The sequence below is a fragment of the Scleropages formosus genome, chromosome 8, assembly GCF_900964775.1.
Source record: "Scleropages formosus chromosome 8, fSclFor1.1, whole genome shotgun sequence".
Taxonomy (NCBI): domain Eukaryota; kingdom Metazoa; phylum Chordata; class Actinopteri; order Osteoglossiformes; family Osteoglossidae; genus Scleropages; species Scleropages formosus.
The window spans coordinates 18,743,291-18,758,136 of NC_041813.1; the positions used below are offsets into that span (position 1 = coordinate 18,743,291).

Here is a 14,846-nt window from a genome sequence, read left to right on the forward strand (position 1 = left end):
GTGCTCATGTCAGATGTTGTTGTTTACTTTATGCTGAACATATTAAACAGGTTTCAGAAGTGAAGATTAATGATGAAGCGACAGAAGCCAGACAGCCAGGCAATCTGTTCTCGGGTATTTGGTATTAGTCGGCAACTCATTTTAATATTTTATCTTTAATACACCACCTGCTGATCTACATCACTGGACTGTTTAGTTTATCTGTATGGTGGGGAACAGGGCCTCTTCATGCCCTACCCCTCCAGTTCCAGCAGCAGCAAATGTACTGGGCCTTTTACATACAGCAGCTAAAAGTGTAAATTCTTTTGCAAATCAGCCTCTTGGATTTGTGACAAGTGGTGCTGTGCTATCAACGTAAAAGCCATGTATTGTAGCGGTTGGTCTCATTTTACTAGCATAGAAAAAGTTTGTGTATCTTAGGTATATCCCATAACAACCAGAGGTGAATGAAAAAGACACAATTACATTTGTTACAGGGCCAAGTTCTCACTTCAGTGAACTAGTCTTATAGATTACACATTAAGTGAGGTGCAAATTGATTTCCTCTGTATTCATAGAGCCTGTTTTAATCTTTGTCTCCAGCTTCTCCATCTAGAGTGATCAGAGGTGCTTCTCTATCACAGTATTGTTATTGTCAATAATGTTGTCAACCAGCTATTTTTAATTAACATCTGGGAATGTTCTGAAAGACTGGGATTATTCTGTAATATTATATTTATGATGAATTTAAATGTCTTCTCAGAAAGTGCTACTGTCAATATTAAACACCTGAGGGAAGTGTACTGTAACCAATAGGGCTGCTACTTATTCAGCGCTTACTTTGTGTGATCAATCTCATTGGTTCTGATGAGTCGTACGCGACGTATCGACCTTTTGCGGCCAATCAGCCAGTCGAAACAGAAAGAGTCGTTCGTAACGAGAGACGGCGCCAGGCCGCAGGGAAAGGAAACTACAGTTCCCAGAGTGCCCTAGTGACGTCGCTTCCGCTGGTTGGGCAGAGTCATCGGCGCACACGAGGACTCGAGCTGAGCGCTGACTCGGTCCCTCTTCTCCGGCGTCGCCCTCAGGAAGCGACTCGTGGTGTTTTAGTCTGAGCAGGAATAAAAAAGCGGGAAAAACTCGCCTGGTGTCGGGGGAAACTTTTTAAAAGTCATCGTTTTAGAGGACGCGAGCGAAGGCGGCGCCGGGGCGGCGGTCAGACAGCTGCAAAGCGGCGAAGTGTGAGGCGAGAAGTCGTGCGCGCGCTCCCGCCCGCCCGCGCCGGTCTCTCTCAGAGAAGAGCGAGGCGCCATGGAGCCCCGCGATGCGGCCCCCGACTCCTGGGAGCTGGAGGAGGACTCCGAGGCACCCACCGAGGCCCAGGGCCACACGCAGCTCCGCTCCGCCCTCACCGCCCTCAACGTGAACGCCGCCGAGTTTGTCCCGGCCTTCTTGCAGAGAGGCCTGCCGGCCGAGGACGACCCGGGGCAACACGGTGAGTGTGTGTCGAGCCCGGGCTCTTGCGCTTATGTGGCGAGGGATCGAGCATCATGGGGGACAGGGTCCAGGGAGCGGTCGTCGTGCGTCCTGGACCTGGCGGGGAATGAAACGTGGGTGACGTTATTTCGTGCCCGGGCCAGGGGAGCAGGAAGTTGTGTGTCTTCGGAAAGGAGATGTCCGAGTGTTTTATTAAAAAAAAAAAAAAAAAGGGTGTTTTGCCGGTTTCGGAGTTTAAATCCATCAAGTCAAGAGGAGGCAAATTACTACGGTTACGCCATCATACTCAGTACTGTGGTGCTGACTGGTCAGAATCACAATGTGGGACGGGTTCTGACATGATGATGATCAATAGGATGTGACACGTTCTGAACCAAATCACATGTTGTATGACAGCTTGATTCTAAGCCACATTTTCACTACATCATGTGGCTTTGAACCCAGCACACGCCATTGACCTTTCAAAATCTGCCACACTGTGCATATTTAGCCTAGGTTAGAACTCATCAGCCCGTTCCTGAGTTGGGTCTGAAGCTATTCCTCATGTAGGTCGGAACCATTCCTTTGAGGATCAGAACTTCACCATGGTGAAGTTAGTCAGATCCCAGGTCCTTTTCAGTTCTTGTCCTTTCATAAAGTCATCAGGTGTCAGGTAATGCATACAGTAGAACTTACCTTGCCTAAGTTATGTTCTTGTTTTAATTAGAAATTATAGTCCAGTGTGCTGTGTGTACTTGAAGAGTTATGTTTCATCAGGATGGGTTAGGTTTGGTGGATTTTGGTCTCATTGCTCTCTCCAGTGGAATGGATGTGGATTCCCTGCTTCTCTGCAGCATATTTGTTTCTGTTCCTGCTTTTTGATGGTCATTCTTCAGCTGCCTTTCCTGTTACTATAAAGTGCTGAGTCTCTGAAAACATGCATGTCACAGGGCTCTTTAACATGGACCAACAAATGTAGAGGGAAAATTAGCTGGGGTGTATGTTTCATATAACACACACACACAATATCACACACAAATTTCTAAAATTGAATGTTGCTGTATAAACATAGCATTTAGAACCTTGTGGTTTGACACAAGTTGAGAACGAATATGACAGACATTTGGCCATTAAAGAAATGTAACTCGCTGTGGTGCGTAGGCTTCAGGGTAAATAGGTAATGAAAACTTTTTAATTCCTAGTCGACATGCTGTTTTCAACAAGCAATCCCTGTTTACATGCTGTTAGAAGTACTACATCCTGCTCTATAAGACCGTTTTTCACAAATGTTTTTCCCCCTTGTATTAAATTGGCTACAGCTGTCTGTTGCGTAACACATTGCTGTGTGTAAACATTTGTACCCTGAAACACACAAATCTCAGCGCTTCTTCTCAACAGCCTGGATGTGCTAAGAAGGAGGTTTCCTAGAACAGCAGTGCCCAAAACCATGTGGCGCTGAGGGGCTTGGACCCGACATGTTGCTGGTGGCAGGTGCACCTGAGCTCCCAGTGGTCTGATCTGGGGTTGCTGTACTGTTAGTCTGCAGACTTTGGATTCAGTGGTCCTGCCCTGGTGGAGTAGGCACCTTGGATAGCGGGTGCCCTTTCGACTGGAGACCCAATGCTCCGTGGTCTCTGTTAAGCGCACAGAGTGACTTTCATGCTTCCTGTAACTTGTGGTGTTACTTGGTCATGTATTAAAGCATCTAAGAGTTTCCTGTAAGGTTTTTATTATTACAGCTACTTGCCTTCTTTAGCTTTAGGCTACAAACAAACATTAACTTGTAAAACTGTGTCCTGTCCTGAAACTTCATGTGTTTATAAAGATTATACCCAATAGTCAAGTATTGTACAGGATTGAAATGGTAACACTAGTGATGGTTCTTATTAGGTTTTCCTTCCCTTGTGAGTATGTAACACTACAGACTGAAAAAAATGTATTCTGTACAGATTGCTGACAGCATGGTCAGATACATTTATTCATTAATCTGATGCTTTTTTTCCCCCCAACACATCCTAGCATTTGTGGTTTGTACACTGCTACTTAAAATGGTACACCCATTTGTACAGTAAGGTAATTCTTCTGTTTCAATTCAGTGTAAGGACAGTTTGTCATGTCTGCTTTTCTAACAGTGACTCCTGTCTCACTTACTGATCACTGATGGGATATTGGAATAATTCTGCATGAGCTCCAGGAATAGTTTGGCACCAGAGTTGAAAACGAGAGGTCTCGCTGAGCAGTCGGAATGTGTATATGTGTGTTTCTTGCTGAAGCTTGTGTTGTTTGTTTGCCATGAGATATGACAACAGTAACCATGATGTTTAAATCTGTGCTTTTACAAGACTTTTATGATGGGGGAAAAGCCTAAAGATACACCTGTTTAGCACTTTGACTGCTGTTTTATAATTAAAAATATTACATTAGTTCACATGACAAAATATACTGACTAGTCAGGGAAACGGGGTATCACTGAGCTTTGCGCTACATTGTTAGTGTTTCTGAATACAGGTCCCATTCTGTGTTGAGCAAGACATGATGCTCATGATGCAGAGAAGCATGGGTGGCACACCTGTGAGTCGTTGATGTGAATGTCTTGTTAAGCGGTTTGCCTCATAAGCAGTCCCCCCCTTCAGAAACACACACACACACACACACACACACACAGGGAATGTGGAGGGGACGTGGGAAAATTGGCTGAATTGTTGGAAAGTCCAAACCTGTGGGAGAGCAGGTGGAGACATCCCACCCTTTACTGCCTGTGTGGAGGTAACTGATAAAACGGCATAAAAATAGTGTTAATTGTGGAGTTGAAGATCATAGGGACCTGTCAGCTGCCCTCGCTGGGGTTCCTTTCTGATGTCTTTTACTGTACAAGTTTCTAGCTTTTTATCATGAGATCAAGTGAAAATATATAACTAAAATTTTACTGTGCGAGGTTAACTTGAGGATTTATCTTGTGTTTTAATGTCAACTTATCTACTGTAGAATTGTCTTCAGTTACACAAATAAGATGTTTGTTAGAAGTCTGGTTTACTATTGTTAACTTAGTAAGGTTTTTATAGTTTTTCTGAAAAAAATGCAGTTACCTTAACCAATTGTTAAAGGTGTTGGACTGTTGTTTGTAACTAATTTAGCATTTATGAGTTGCTGGCCGTGTTCTGTTTATTTTTTTGGTTGACTCTACAAAGCAACTTAGTGATTTACCCACTTGGGCAGCTGAATAATTTTTTGCTGTATCAGTTCAGGGACAGAAAGTATATTAAGGGTAGTACAGCAGGAGAAGGGACTACAATCTGGGTGCTTCATATGTAAGGCAACAGCTCTAACTTCTATGCCCCGTGCAGCCCCTGTATTATTAAAAGATTACTTAAATGTAAAATCACAATTCTCTTTTGCCATAGGAGCCAAGACAGCTGCTGCAGTGGAAGCATCTGAAAGCACAGGTACGTCCTTGGATGTGACTTCAGACCTGTACACCCTTTGTCCTTTGGGCTGAGATGAAATGAAATCACCGATATCAGCCAAAACATTAAAATCACTCGCAGGTGAAGTGAAAAACATTGTCGTTACAGTGGCACCTGTCAAGGAGTGGAATATCTTAGGCAGCAAATCAAGTCAGTTCTTGAACTTCATGTGTTGGAAGCAGGAAAAATGGACAACCGTAAGGATCTGAGCGACTTTACGGGCCAAATTGTGATGGCTGGACGACTGGGTCAAAACATTTCCAAAACAGCAGGGCTTGTGGTGTGTTCCAGGTATGCAGTGGCTAGTACCTAGCAAAAGTGGTCCAAGGAAGAACAACTGGCAACAGGGTCATGAACATCCAAGCCCCGTTGATGTGCGTGGGGCGCGAAGGCTAGCCTGTCTGGTCCAATCCCACAGAAGAGCTACTGTAGCACAAATTGCTGAAAACCTTAATGCTGACTGCCATGATAGAAAGGTGTCAGAACACACAGTGCATTGCAGCTTGCTGCAGAGAGGGCTGCGTAGCAGCAGACCGGTCAGAGTGACCATGCCGACCTCTGTCTGCCGCCAAAAACGCCTACAATGGGCACATGAGCGTCAGAACTGGACCATGGGGCAAAGAAAGAAGGTGGCCTGGTCTGAATGACGTTTTCTTTTAAATCATGTGGACTATGTGCGTGTGTATCGTTTACCTGGGGAAGAGATGGCAACAGAATGCACTATAGGATGAAGGCAAGCTGGTGGAGGCAGTGTAATGCTCTGGGCAATGTTCTGTTGGGAAACTTTGGGTCCTGGCATTCATGGGGTTGTTATTTTGACAGGTACCACCTGCCTAAAGATTGTTGCAGACCATGTACACCCCTTCATGGTGACGGTATTTCCTGATGGCAGTGGCCCTGCCACACTATAAAAATTGTTCAGGAATGGTTTGAAGAACATGACAGTTCAAAGGTGTTGACTTGGCCTCCTAATTCCCCAGATCTCAATCTGATCGAGCATCTGTGGGATGTGCTGAAAAAATAAGTCAGATGCATGGAGGCCCCATATCACAATTTACAGGACTTAAAGGATCTGCTGCTAATGTCTTGGTGCCAGATACCACAGGACACCTTCAGAGGTCTTGTGGAGTCCATCTCTTGAGGGGTCAGAGCTGTTTCGGTGGCACGCGGGGGACCTACGCAGTATTAAGCAGGTACTTTAATGTTTTGGCTGATTGGTGTATATACTGCTTAGTGTGTTCTGTCTAGTGTTGTTTGCATTGGCAGTATTTCCATGGTGCTCTGTGCGCAAAGGCAAATCACAGTTGAAAATAAAACCCAATAACTGGACATCTTGTTAATATGAGGAAGGATTACAAAGGGATTATGACCTGGGTGAATTCCTCTGTGTGTTCTCTTTTGATTGATTTTGTATTTTTATCTGCTGTGATCGGAGTGGTAATTTCCGGGTTTTTTCAGTGGTGTGGCGTTTCAATGAAGTGAAAGCACACCTGAATGCGTTTTCTACCCAAATCTGAAGCTGGGATGTGTTTGTAGGCTGCGGGTCTTTCACTGATTTCCCTCTTGGATTAGGACTTTGTCTATTGTACTGTACTGTACTGTAGGTCCATCAGGGAGGAGGAGCTGCATTTGTGAGGTGGAACCTCCTCATCTGGTGACAACACATGTCAAAATGTAAACTAATAAATATTAATGCATGTTAAAACGTCTGTGCAGCAGATCATAAAAGTAATCTATGATGCGATTCCTGTGGTGCGACAGTACTGACTGTGGAATCTGTGTTTCGCACAGTGCCTGTTGAGAACGGAGAGGCAGAAACCGCTACAGAGGACACCTGGGAGGAGAAAGAGGCAGAGCCTGCCGAAGAGGAGCCAGGAGGTGGACCTAAAGGGGATGGGGTGCCTGGTACCCTGGCGGAGACCCCACTGGAGCTGATTGAGGAAGATGATGAGTTGACAACACCCAAAGTGGCCCCTCCACCATCAAATGCCCCCAAGAAGGAGCACGTGAATGTGGTATTCATTGGGCATGTGGGTGAGTCTGGGATGCTTCCATTTATCTGGCAAAACAACATGAATTTAAATCTGACCATATTTTCCTTTGCATGGTAAGAAAATTGGGGATTTTCTTAGAATATTCACCTTTGGTAGGGAAGTTATTTTCAGGATTATCAATGGATAGCTGAAATGAGCTGCTGTGATTTTTCGTAAAATTTGTCCTTGGAGTGCTGTCGGCGCATCCTGAGTTTCGTTGTTGAGAAGACAAGTCCTGTAATGTCCTCCAAGGAACATAGTTCTGAAGTTTTCTTCACGTGGCAGCTGTGGGATATCACACTACCAGTGTTGAGTGATAGCCAGCATTTCACTTTATCGTGTTACTGTTTAATTTCCTGTGAAATGGCACCAGGGTGGCATTCCAGTGGGCAGGTCTGCTCTTAGTGGACTGTAGAAACACTGCTCTTTGTTCAACTTTTAATAACTTGGTCCTCATTGGGATTTTGATTTGGGTCGCACAACTCGGTTCATGTTAAACCAGAAGCCTAATTTGGTAACGGACTATTGTTTCTCAGGCGCGTTGAACATTTGGTCTATATTCTGAAAAGAGCTTAAGCAGTCTGGTGTTGTGAAATCCTGCTTGCGGTCATTTGCAGCATGCTTTGGGATGTAGGTTGACACTTTTATTCTCTGGCCTCCTGATGGACACTGATGCCACCTGTTTTCTCTCTCTCTCTCTCTCTCTCTCTCTCTCTCTCTCTCTTCATTCTTCCCTGCTTAGATGCTGGAAAGTCCACAATCGGAGGTCAGATCATGTGAGTGCTTTTGTTTCTACTTGTAATACACAAACTGCTGGCAGTACAATACATAATGTTCTTTAACAGCTCTATGTCTTGGTCCTCATTGCGTTGCCCTCTGGCCTTCTTGTGACCCATAGGTATCTAACAGGCATGGTGGACAAGCGAACTCTGGAAAAATATGAGCGAGAAGCTAAGGAGAAAAACAGAGAGACCTGGTAGGCTTTGTGCCCTCTAATGGTGTAAACCTCTTTGCACCTGCTTTAGTAGAGCTGAGGCTGTAGTGTTGTGGGGAAGGAGTTTCTTCAGCAGCTTGGGGTGGCAACTGCTGCTTCTGTGTTGACTTGGATCTCTCTTTGGATCAAAACTATTCAATAAGAGTGAGAATGAACCACGTGTAGAAACTACCTGGTCTTTTACAGTAAAAATAACATTTTATCTCTATTGCTAGATGTTGTCAATCAACCATAATCAGCACTAGACAAAAAAATTTGAAAATGTAATCTCTGTAGTGCATAAATACAGAAGATCCCTTTTCTACTTTGAGGTATCTGTTTTGGACATTATAAACCACATCCAGTCTGTGTCCACTGTCTCGTGTTGAGGGTGAAGGTCATTGGCACTGTAGTGATGATCCAGTGAAAGATTTTCAATTTTTTCAATTATGATGAATGAACTGATATTGAAACAAGCAGAACCGGTGGACTGACACCCTCAGTCCTTTTTCCTATGTGCAGGTACCTGTCCTGGGCCCTGGATACAAACCAGGAAGAGAGGGACAAGGGCAAGACGGTGGAGGTGGGTCGTGCCTACTTTGAGACAGAGAAGAAGCACTTCACCATTCTGGATGCCCCTGGCCACAAGAGTTTCGTACCTAACATGATCGGCGGAGCATCCCAGGCTGACTTGGCCGTGCTGGTGAGTCGAGCAATCTACCACACGCTGAGGCTTTTACTGTACGTGTACATGTGCCGCATCTTGAGCTGCAGTGCGCGAATGATCATGCACCCCCTCTGCAGGTGATTTCTGCCAGGAAAGGTGAGTTTGAGACAGGTTTCGAGAAGGGTGGCCAGACGCGAGAGCACGCCATGCTGGCCAAGACGGCTGGAGTGAAGCACCTCATCGTCCTTGTCAACAAGATGGATGACCCCACTGTGAACTGGAGCCTGGAGAGGTAGGTGTGGAGGCACAGCATCCAGCTTCATGTAAACACCACATGGTGAGGTGTGTCCTCCACAGCATGAGTGTGTGTCTCATCACCTTTTTATCCACAGGTACGAGGAGTGCAAAGAGAAACTCGTGCCCTTCCTGAAGAAAGTTGGCTTCAACCCCAAAAAAGACATCCACTTCATGCCCTGCTCTGGCATGACTGGGGCAAATTTAAAGGAACCCTCAGAGATGTGCCCGTGGTACACGTAAGTATCCCCTAGGTGCTCTCGTGTAACAGTGGTACTACCCTCTAGTGGTACTTCCTATTACTGCAGCCTTTGACCTCAGCTGGTAGCTGGTGGAATTTAAGGTCTAGACTTCTTTCTGGAGTAAAAATGGTCTCATTTATTTGATTTTTCTGAGAATGCTGTAGAGCTGATAAGTAAAAATAACACTTTAGAATGAATAGATTGTTTACGAATTACACTGCTGTTTGTCTTTACTCCAGAGGGTTACCGTTCATTCCACATCTGGATGGTCTGCCCACCTTCAACAGATCAAGTGACGGCCCTGTGAGGTTACCTATTGTAGACAAGTACAAGGTGAAAGGGGCTGAGGATGTCTGGGTCTCTGCCATCCATCCATCTTTTTTTTTTTTTCTTTTTTTTTTCATGGGAGACTTGGCATTTCATTTTAAAATATTTATGAAGCATCCTGAATTCTAGGATCTGTTAAAAATAAGGGACGGTGGTGATGGGTGGAGGGGGGTCTCATTGGGGTTTCTGGACACTTGAATACAAATGAATACAATTTAACAGTGCGGAGTGCAAACTCACAACATTCTGGGGCACAGCTCAACCTCTCAGCATTTAACACCTGAAGTAAAGGTGTAATATTCATGCTCTTATGTTTACCAGTTCTGTTTGAAATGAAAGTTCCCCCCTCCTTAAATTTTAAAACATTTTCTGCCTATGTGATTGGCACTCCAGATGACCCCATTAATGACTGTTGTTATTCCATTTTACACAGGACATGGGTACTGTTGTCCTTGGAAAACTGGAATCAGGTTCGATCAGCAAAGCGCAGCAGCTTGTCATGATGCCAAACCGGGTGAGTCGTCCTGGTGGCTGAATGTGGATGGCTGTGGTTTCACCCCTACAGTGTGTGTGAGTGGGATGCAAGAGAAGATGGAAGGTGATTAGATGGAGAAGCATATTTTGTTATGACCTTTTCTTGCTTTGCCCTCAGCACACTGTGGAAGTCCTGAGTCTGCTCTCGGACGATATGGAGACAGATGATGCTGCGCCCGGCGAGAACCTAAAGCTAAGGCTCAAGGGCATCGAGGAAGAAGAAATCTTGCCAGGGTTCATCCTCTGCAACGCGGAGAACCTCTGCCACACTGGGCGGACGTTTGACGCACAGGTGTGTTCATACCCCCTCCCCTGGGGGGTTTTAACATTGTAATGGTGACTTGTGTGGTTTCTCACACTTGTTCCTCTTCCAGATAGTCATCATTGAACATAAGTCCATCATCTGCCCCGGGTACAACGCGGTATTACACATCCACAGCTGCATTGAAGAAGTGCAAATCACAGTAAGCCAAAGGGGCACCACCTTTACCACCTGACAGTCTTTGGGTTATAAAATATGAGACTTCCTCTGATTGTCACAGTTTTCAATGATTTCAGAAGTCGGACATCAGGAGGGTCACTCTTGTCAAGTGGTCGTGGACAGTTGACATATCACATGTGTTTGTTCCCCCCCTCAGGCCTTAATCTGCTTGGTTGACAAGAAAACGGGAGAGAAAAGCAAGACTCGGCCACGGTTTGTCAAGCAGGACCAGGTGTGCATTGCGCGTTTACGGACAGCAGGGACTATCTGCCTCGAGACTTTCAAGGACTTCCCGCAGATGGGACGCTTCACTCTCCGTGACGAAGGTGTGTCTTGGCACGCGGGCGCACGCACACACACGGAGGCATGCTCCTGCTGGCAAGGAGGGTGAGAGGCATCAGTCTGACTTTAGCTCTGTGTCCCATATAGGAAAGACCATTGCTGTTGGTAAGGTGCTGAAGCTGGTTCCCGAGAAGGACTGAAGCAGAGGGTGTGAGGTGGAGGTCCTCAGTCCACTGCCGTGTGGATTGACGCCATGGAGGTTCCCTCCTCTCCCGATCTGCGGACACAAGACCAGCTTAGCAGCAGCAACACACTTGGCAGTAAAGGTTTTTTTAAGCAAATAAACAATGAAAACACGAGTTGACATGTGTCAGCCTTCTCATATTGAGAGCTCAGTTACCCGCAGCGCCTGGTCCACATGTGACAGTGTGTGTGACGCTTTCTTTTCCACAATGTCTTCTCTTCCTCCTCCCCCCTCCTCCAGAGAGTAGCTGCACTATGTTCAGCACATGTGGACCAGTGTTTTGATCTAAGAGAGAGTGTGAAAATGAGCCACCTGAGAGCCAAATGTTTGATATCTTGGCTGTACACGTGTCCCTGTGCTCACTTGGACTGGTTTGTGTGCCCGACGCCTGGTGCATAAGCCGCATTTACATGTATCAACTACAGCGACAATAAACACAAGAAATGGGGAAAACTTTTTAAAGCCAGCCTTTTCTTTGTTGGGAAGCTGGGCATATATCTGCAGTCCATGGTGGATTCTGCTGCTAGGAGATGTCACCAGTGGTCTGTTCATGGTTTGGTTTGTATCCCAAAATGCTTGGTGGGATGTGTTTAAACAACCTGACAATGTATATTGCTCATGGCAAGCAAGTGGCGCAGTAGGCAGAGCCACCACCTTGTATCCGAAAGAGCCGGGCTCACACCTGATTCGTCTGCGGTGATCTTAATCATCGTACTTAAGTAGCAGTTTAGTTAACCAGCCTGAACTAACGCTAAAAATGACTTTGCTATATACAAAGCATGGGGGGTGTGGTGGCACAGCGGGTTTGACTGGGTCCTGCTCTCTGGTGGGTCTGGGGTTCGAGTCCCGCTTGGGGTGCCTTGCGATGGACTGGCGTCCAATCCTGGGTGTGTCCCCCCTCTGGCCTTGCGCCCTGTGTTGCTGGGTTAGCCTCCGGTTCGCCACAACCCTGCTTGGGACAAGCGGTTTGATACAATGTTTGTGTGTACAAAGCTAGTATAAAAATCCAATGCACTGGAAGTTGTGAAGAAAAGTCTGGAAGGAATGCTGTTTACCAGATATTGATGGTGTGGATTGGTAACTTGTCTGACTGCTAGATTGTATTCCTGTACTGGCCCACTTGCACCAAAATGAAAAGCAGTAATATTTCATTGTGGATTCTGGATAAATCAGTCCCTCAAAGGTTTAACTGTGTGTATCTGTGTGAAACAGAGGCTGTAGCTCTTACTTATAAGTGACACTTTAAGCTTCCCTTTGTGTGTTTGTGGGGCTGAAAGGAAGCCAGGTTGGGGGGGACAGGGAAACCACTCCCCTGTCACTCAGATTGGTGTCAGTTATGTTCATCCTAGTGCTGTGCACTAAACACAAGTGCTCCTGTCACGTGGGGAAGAACACAGGCATGGTGGATCATATGATCATGAATCATACATACACCAGTTCATAATAAATTGTTAATGTGATCAAAGTAGTTAGAACGCTAATGTCACGCAGAAAGTGTCCCTTGATACATGTGGTATAAATACAGCCGCAATGCAGCGCCGCATTTCACCGATTGTAGTATGCTGCACTCTGGGTTCTGATGGTGTGAAGACGGACATGATCTTCACAAATGTTTATTAGAACAGCAAGAAGCGTAGGTAGGAACACAGAGGGATAATGTTCTTGGTCTGAGGACCCCTTTTTCTCAAGGATCTGTGCCTCAAGATTCCCCCCCCCCCCCACTTCCGCGGCTCAGAATGGATTACCAGTCCAGAGAAGACCATCGCAACGGGAAAAACCACAGATGCAGTTCTGTTTTCCAGCTGTCAAAGAACTTGAGAAGAGACTTTCCGAGGTTCAGCACCATGCCTGAACCAGGCAGAGTGACCGGTCTGAGCACAGGAACAACATAGTGTCGTCTGCGTACTGGGCCAGCTTCACTGCCTCACCCCCACCCCTCCGTAAGAGCAGGCCATCGATCCCTGGACGGGCATGAACGGCAGCTGCCAGTGGCTCGATGTAAAGAGCGTAGAGGAGCGGGGAGAGTGGAGAGCCCTGCCTCACTGTACTCAGCTGGAGCACTCACCCCACGAGGGAGCCGTTTAGCTCGGCTACCTACCTTGGCGTAAAGCTGTGTGGGCTGATAGCACTACATAGAGTTCATTGGAAGTTGCTTTGGAGAAAAGTGTCTGCTAAATAAATGTAAATGTAAAGCATATGCACCCACCTCAGGAAGCTGGGGTCAAAGCCCAATCTGCTCAGGGTGTTAAACAGGAAGGGGTGATCCACTCAGTCATATGCCTTCTTTTGATCCAAACTGACCAGCACGAGGGGGGCCTTTTGGTCCACTGTCCAGGTCATCGCGTCCCCAGACGCAGAACGCTCGGCCACTCCAAGTCTCGTCACAATGGACCAGGTCGGCCATTACCTTTTTTGGGTGCACGGTCAGAACCTTTGCGATGATTTTTGCGTCAACGCAAAGCACCAAGAGGGGTCTCCAGTTAGCAAGGTCGACTTTATCGTCTTTCTTGTACAACGAGAGCACCCCTGTCTTTATACTCTTGGTAAGCATGTCTCTGACCAGCACCTCTTGACAACATGCAAAAAAGGTGACCCCACATCCCAAAACATGGAATTAAATTCCACCGGTAAACCGTCGAGGCCAGGAACCTTGTGCCGATTCATCTTAGCAAGCACCTTAGACAGCTCGAGCAAAGTGGGGGGGCTCCCTAAGCTGCCAAGGGTGTCCCCGGGAAGCCGTGACATCAACTTCTCTAAAAAGCTCCTTTCTGTTACCGAGTCCATTTCCCTGACTTTAAAAAGATTTCTATGAAAATGTGTATGTTTCGGGTATGTGGAAGCATGTGGTATGCTTTATTTTCAGACCCATACCACTGGTGGACTGCTGCTCATCCTCCGAACACCCTGCCGAGGCAGTGGAGCTCCTCTCCTCAAGCCCGGCCGTCTCTTCTGCAGGTGGGGCCCTCGTTGCCTCCGCTATTGTCATCTCTGCTGTAACCTCCATCCTTGCCGCTGCCGCCCCTTTCACCGCTCGTCCTTCAGCCGGCATCGTGGCCTTCTGGACGAGAGGCTCTGACATCCCCGGTAGTCCTTCCTCTAGGGTACTTTTTGGCGTGGGCAACCCCGCAGGAAGTGCAGCTTGACACTGCTTCCCTGTGGGAGACGCCCTCTTCGTCCTCGCCGTCTTCTCCGCTGAGGCCATCGTCGCCGCCGCTGTCGTCGTCCTCCCCACCCACATCTGGAAAGCCTTCAACCCCCAGTGCAATCCTGGGCCGGGTTGTAAATGCTGAAAAAAAGCCATGAAAAGAGCTGTGGAAATGCTATTTTCCGCCCCCTGATGGCAATCTGCAGCACTACACTTGATCCTGGCCAAAAGGCAAACAAGCTCACTTTCCCAGCCTGGTTAGCACGTCTCGGGTTTCTTTCTCACGCTAGCCAGCAGACGCTGACCTCCTTATATTCCTCGTGAGTCCGCACAGCAATTGAACACGAATTTCACGTTTTACCTACAATTCACTATTTAAAATAAACCTGTTTTCCCGCTCAAACGGGACACTTCCCCGTAACGTGTGTTGTTTGTACTTAGTGACAGATGTAGCTACTTGTAAAAACATTAAAATGTAACTAAGAGAAAACGTACGGAAACAAAATAAAAGGAGTGCAGTTTGAACTAGAGGGGGCGCAATGGGTTTAGCCGGGTCCCCCTCCCTGGAGGGTCTGGGGTTCACGTCCCACTGGGGGTGCCTTGAAGGAGTGGTGTCCCGTCCTGGGTTGTCCCCTCCCCCTGAGCCTTCCGCCCCGTGTTGCTGGGTTAGGCTCTGATCCACCGTGACCCTGGTCAGGACAAGCC

The 14,846-nt window shown here is 46.8% G+C and overlaps 1 protein-coding gene across 1 annotated transcript; it reads left to right on the forward strand.

Annotated features, from left to right (window-relative positions):
* Nucleotides 1–978: 978 nt before the first annotated feature.
* Nucleotides 979–11,457, forward strand: LOC108937448 (eukaryotic peptide chain release factor GTP-binding subunit ERF3A-like). Its single transcript, XM_018757433.2, has 14 exons — nucleotides 979–1,474; nucleotides 4,857–4,898; nucleotides 6,711–6,953; nucleotides 7,695–7,728; nucleotides 7,851–7,928; nucleotides 8,448–8,628; nucleotides 8,730–8,884; nucleotides 8,985–9,125; nucleotides 9,368–9,461; nucleotides 9,889–9,969; nucleotides 10,108–10,281; nucleotides 10,364–10,453; nucleotides 10,628–10,796; nucleotides 10,900–11,457. The coding sequence occupies exons 1-14, from the start codon at nucleotides 1,291–1,293 to the stop codon at nucleotides 10,950–10,952; spliced, it is 1,719 nt and encodes a 572-aa protein (XP_018612949.1). The 5' UTR covers nucleotides 979–1,290; the 3' UTR covers nucleotides 10,953–11,457.
* The last annotated feature ends 3,389 nt before the right edge of the window (nucleotides 11,458–14,846 follow it).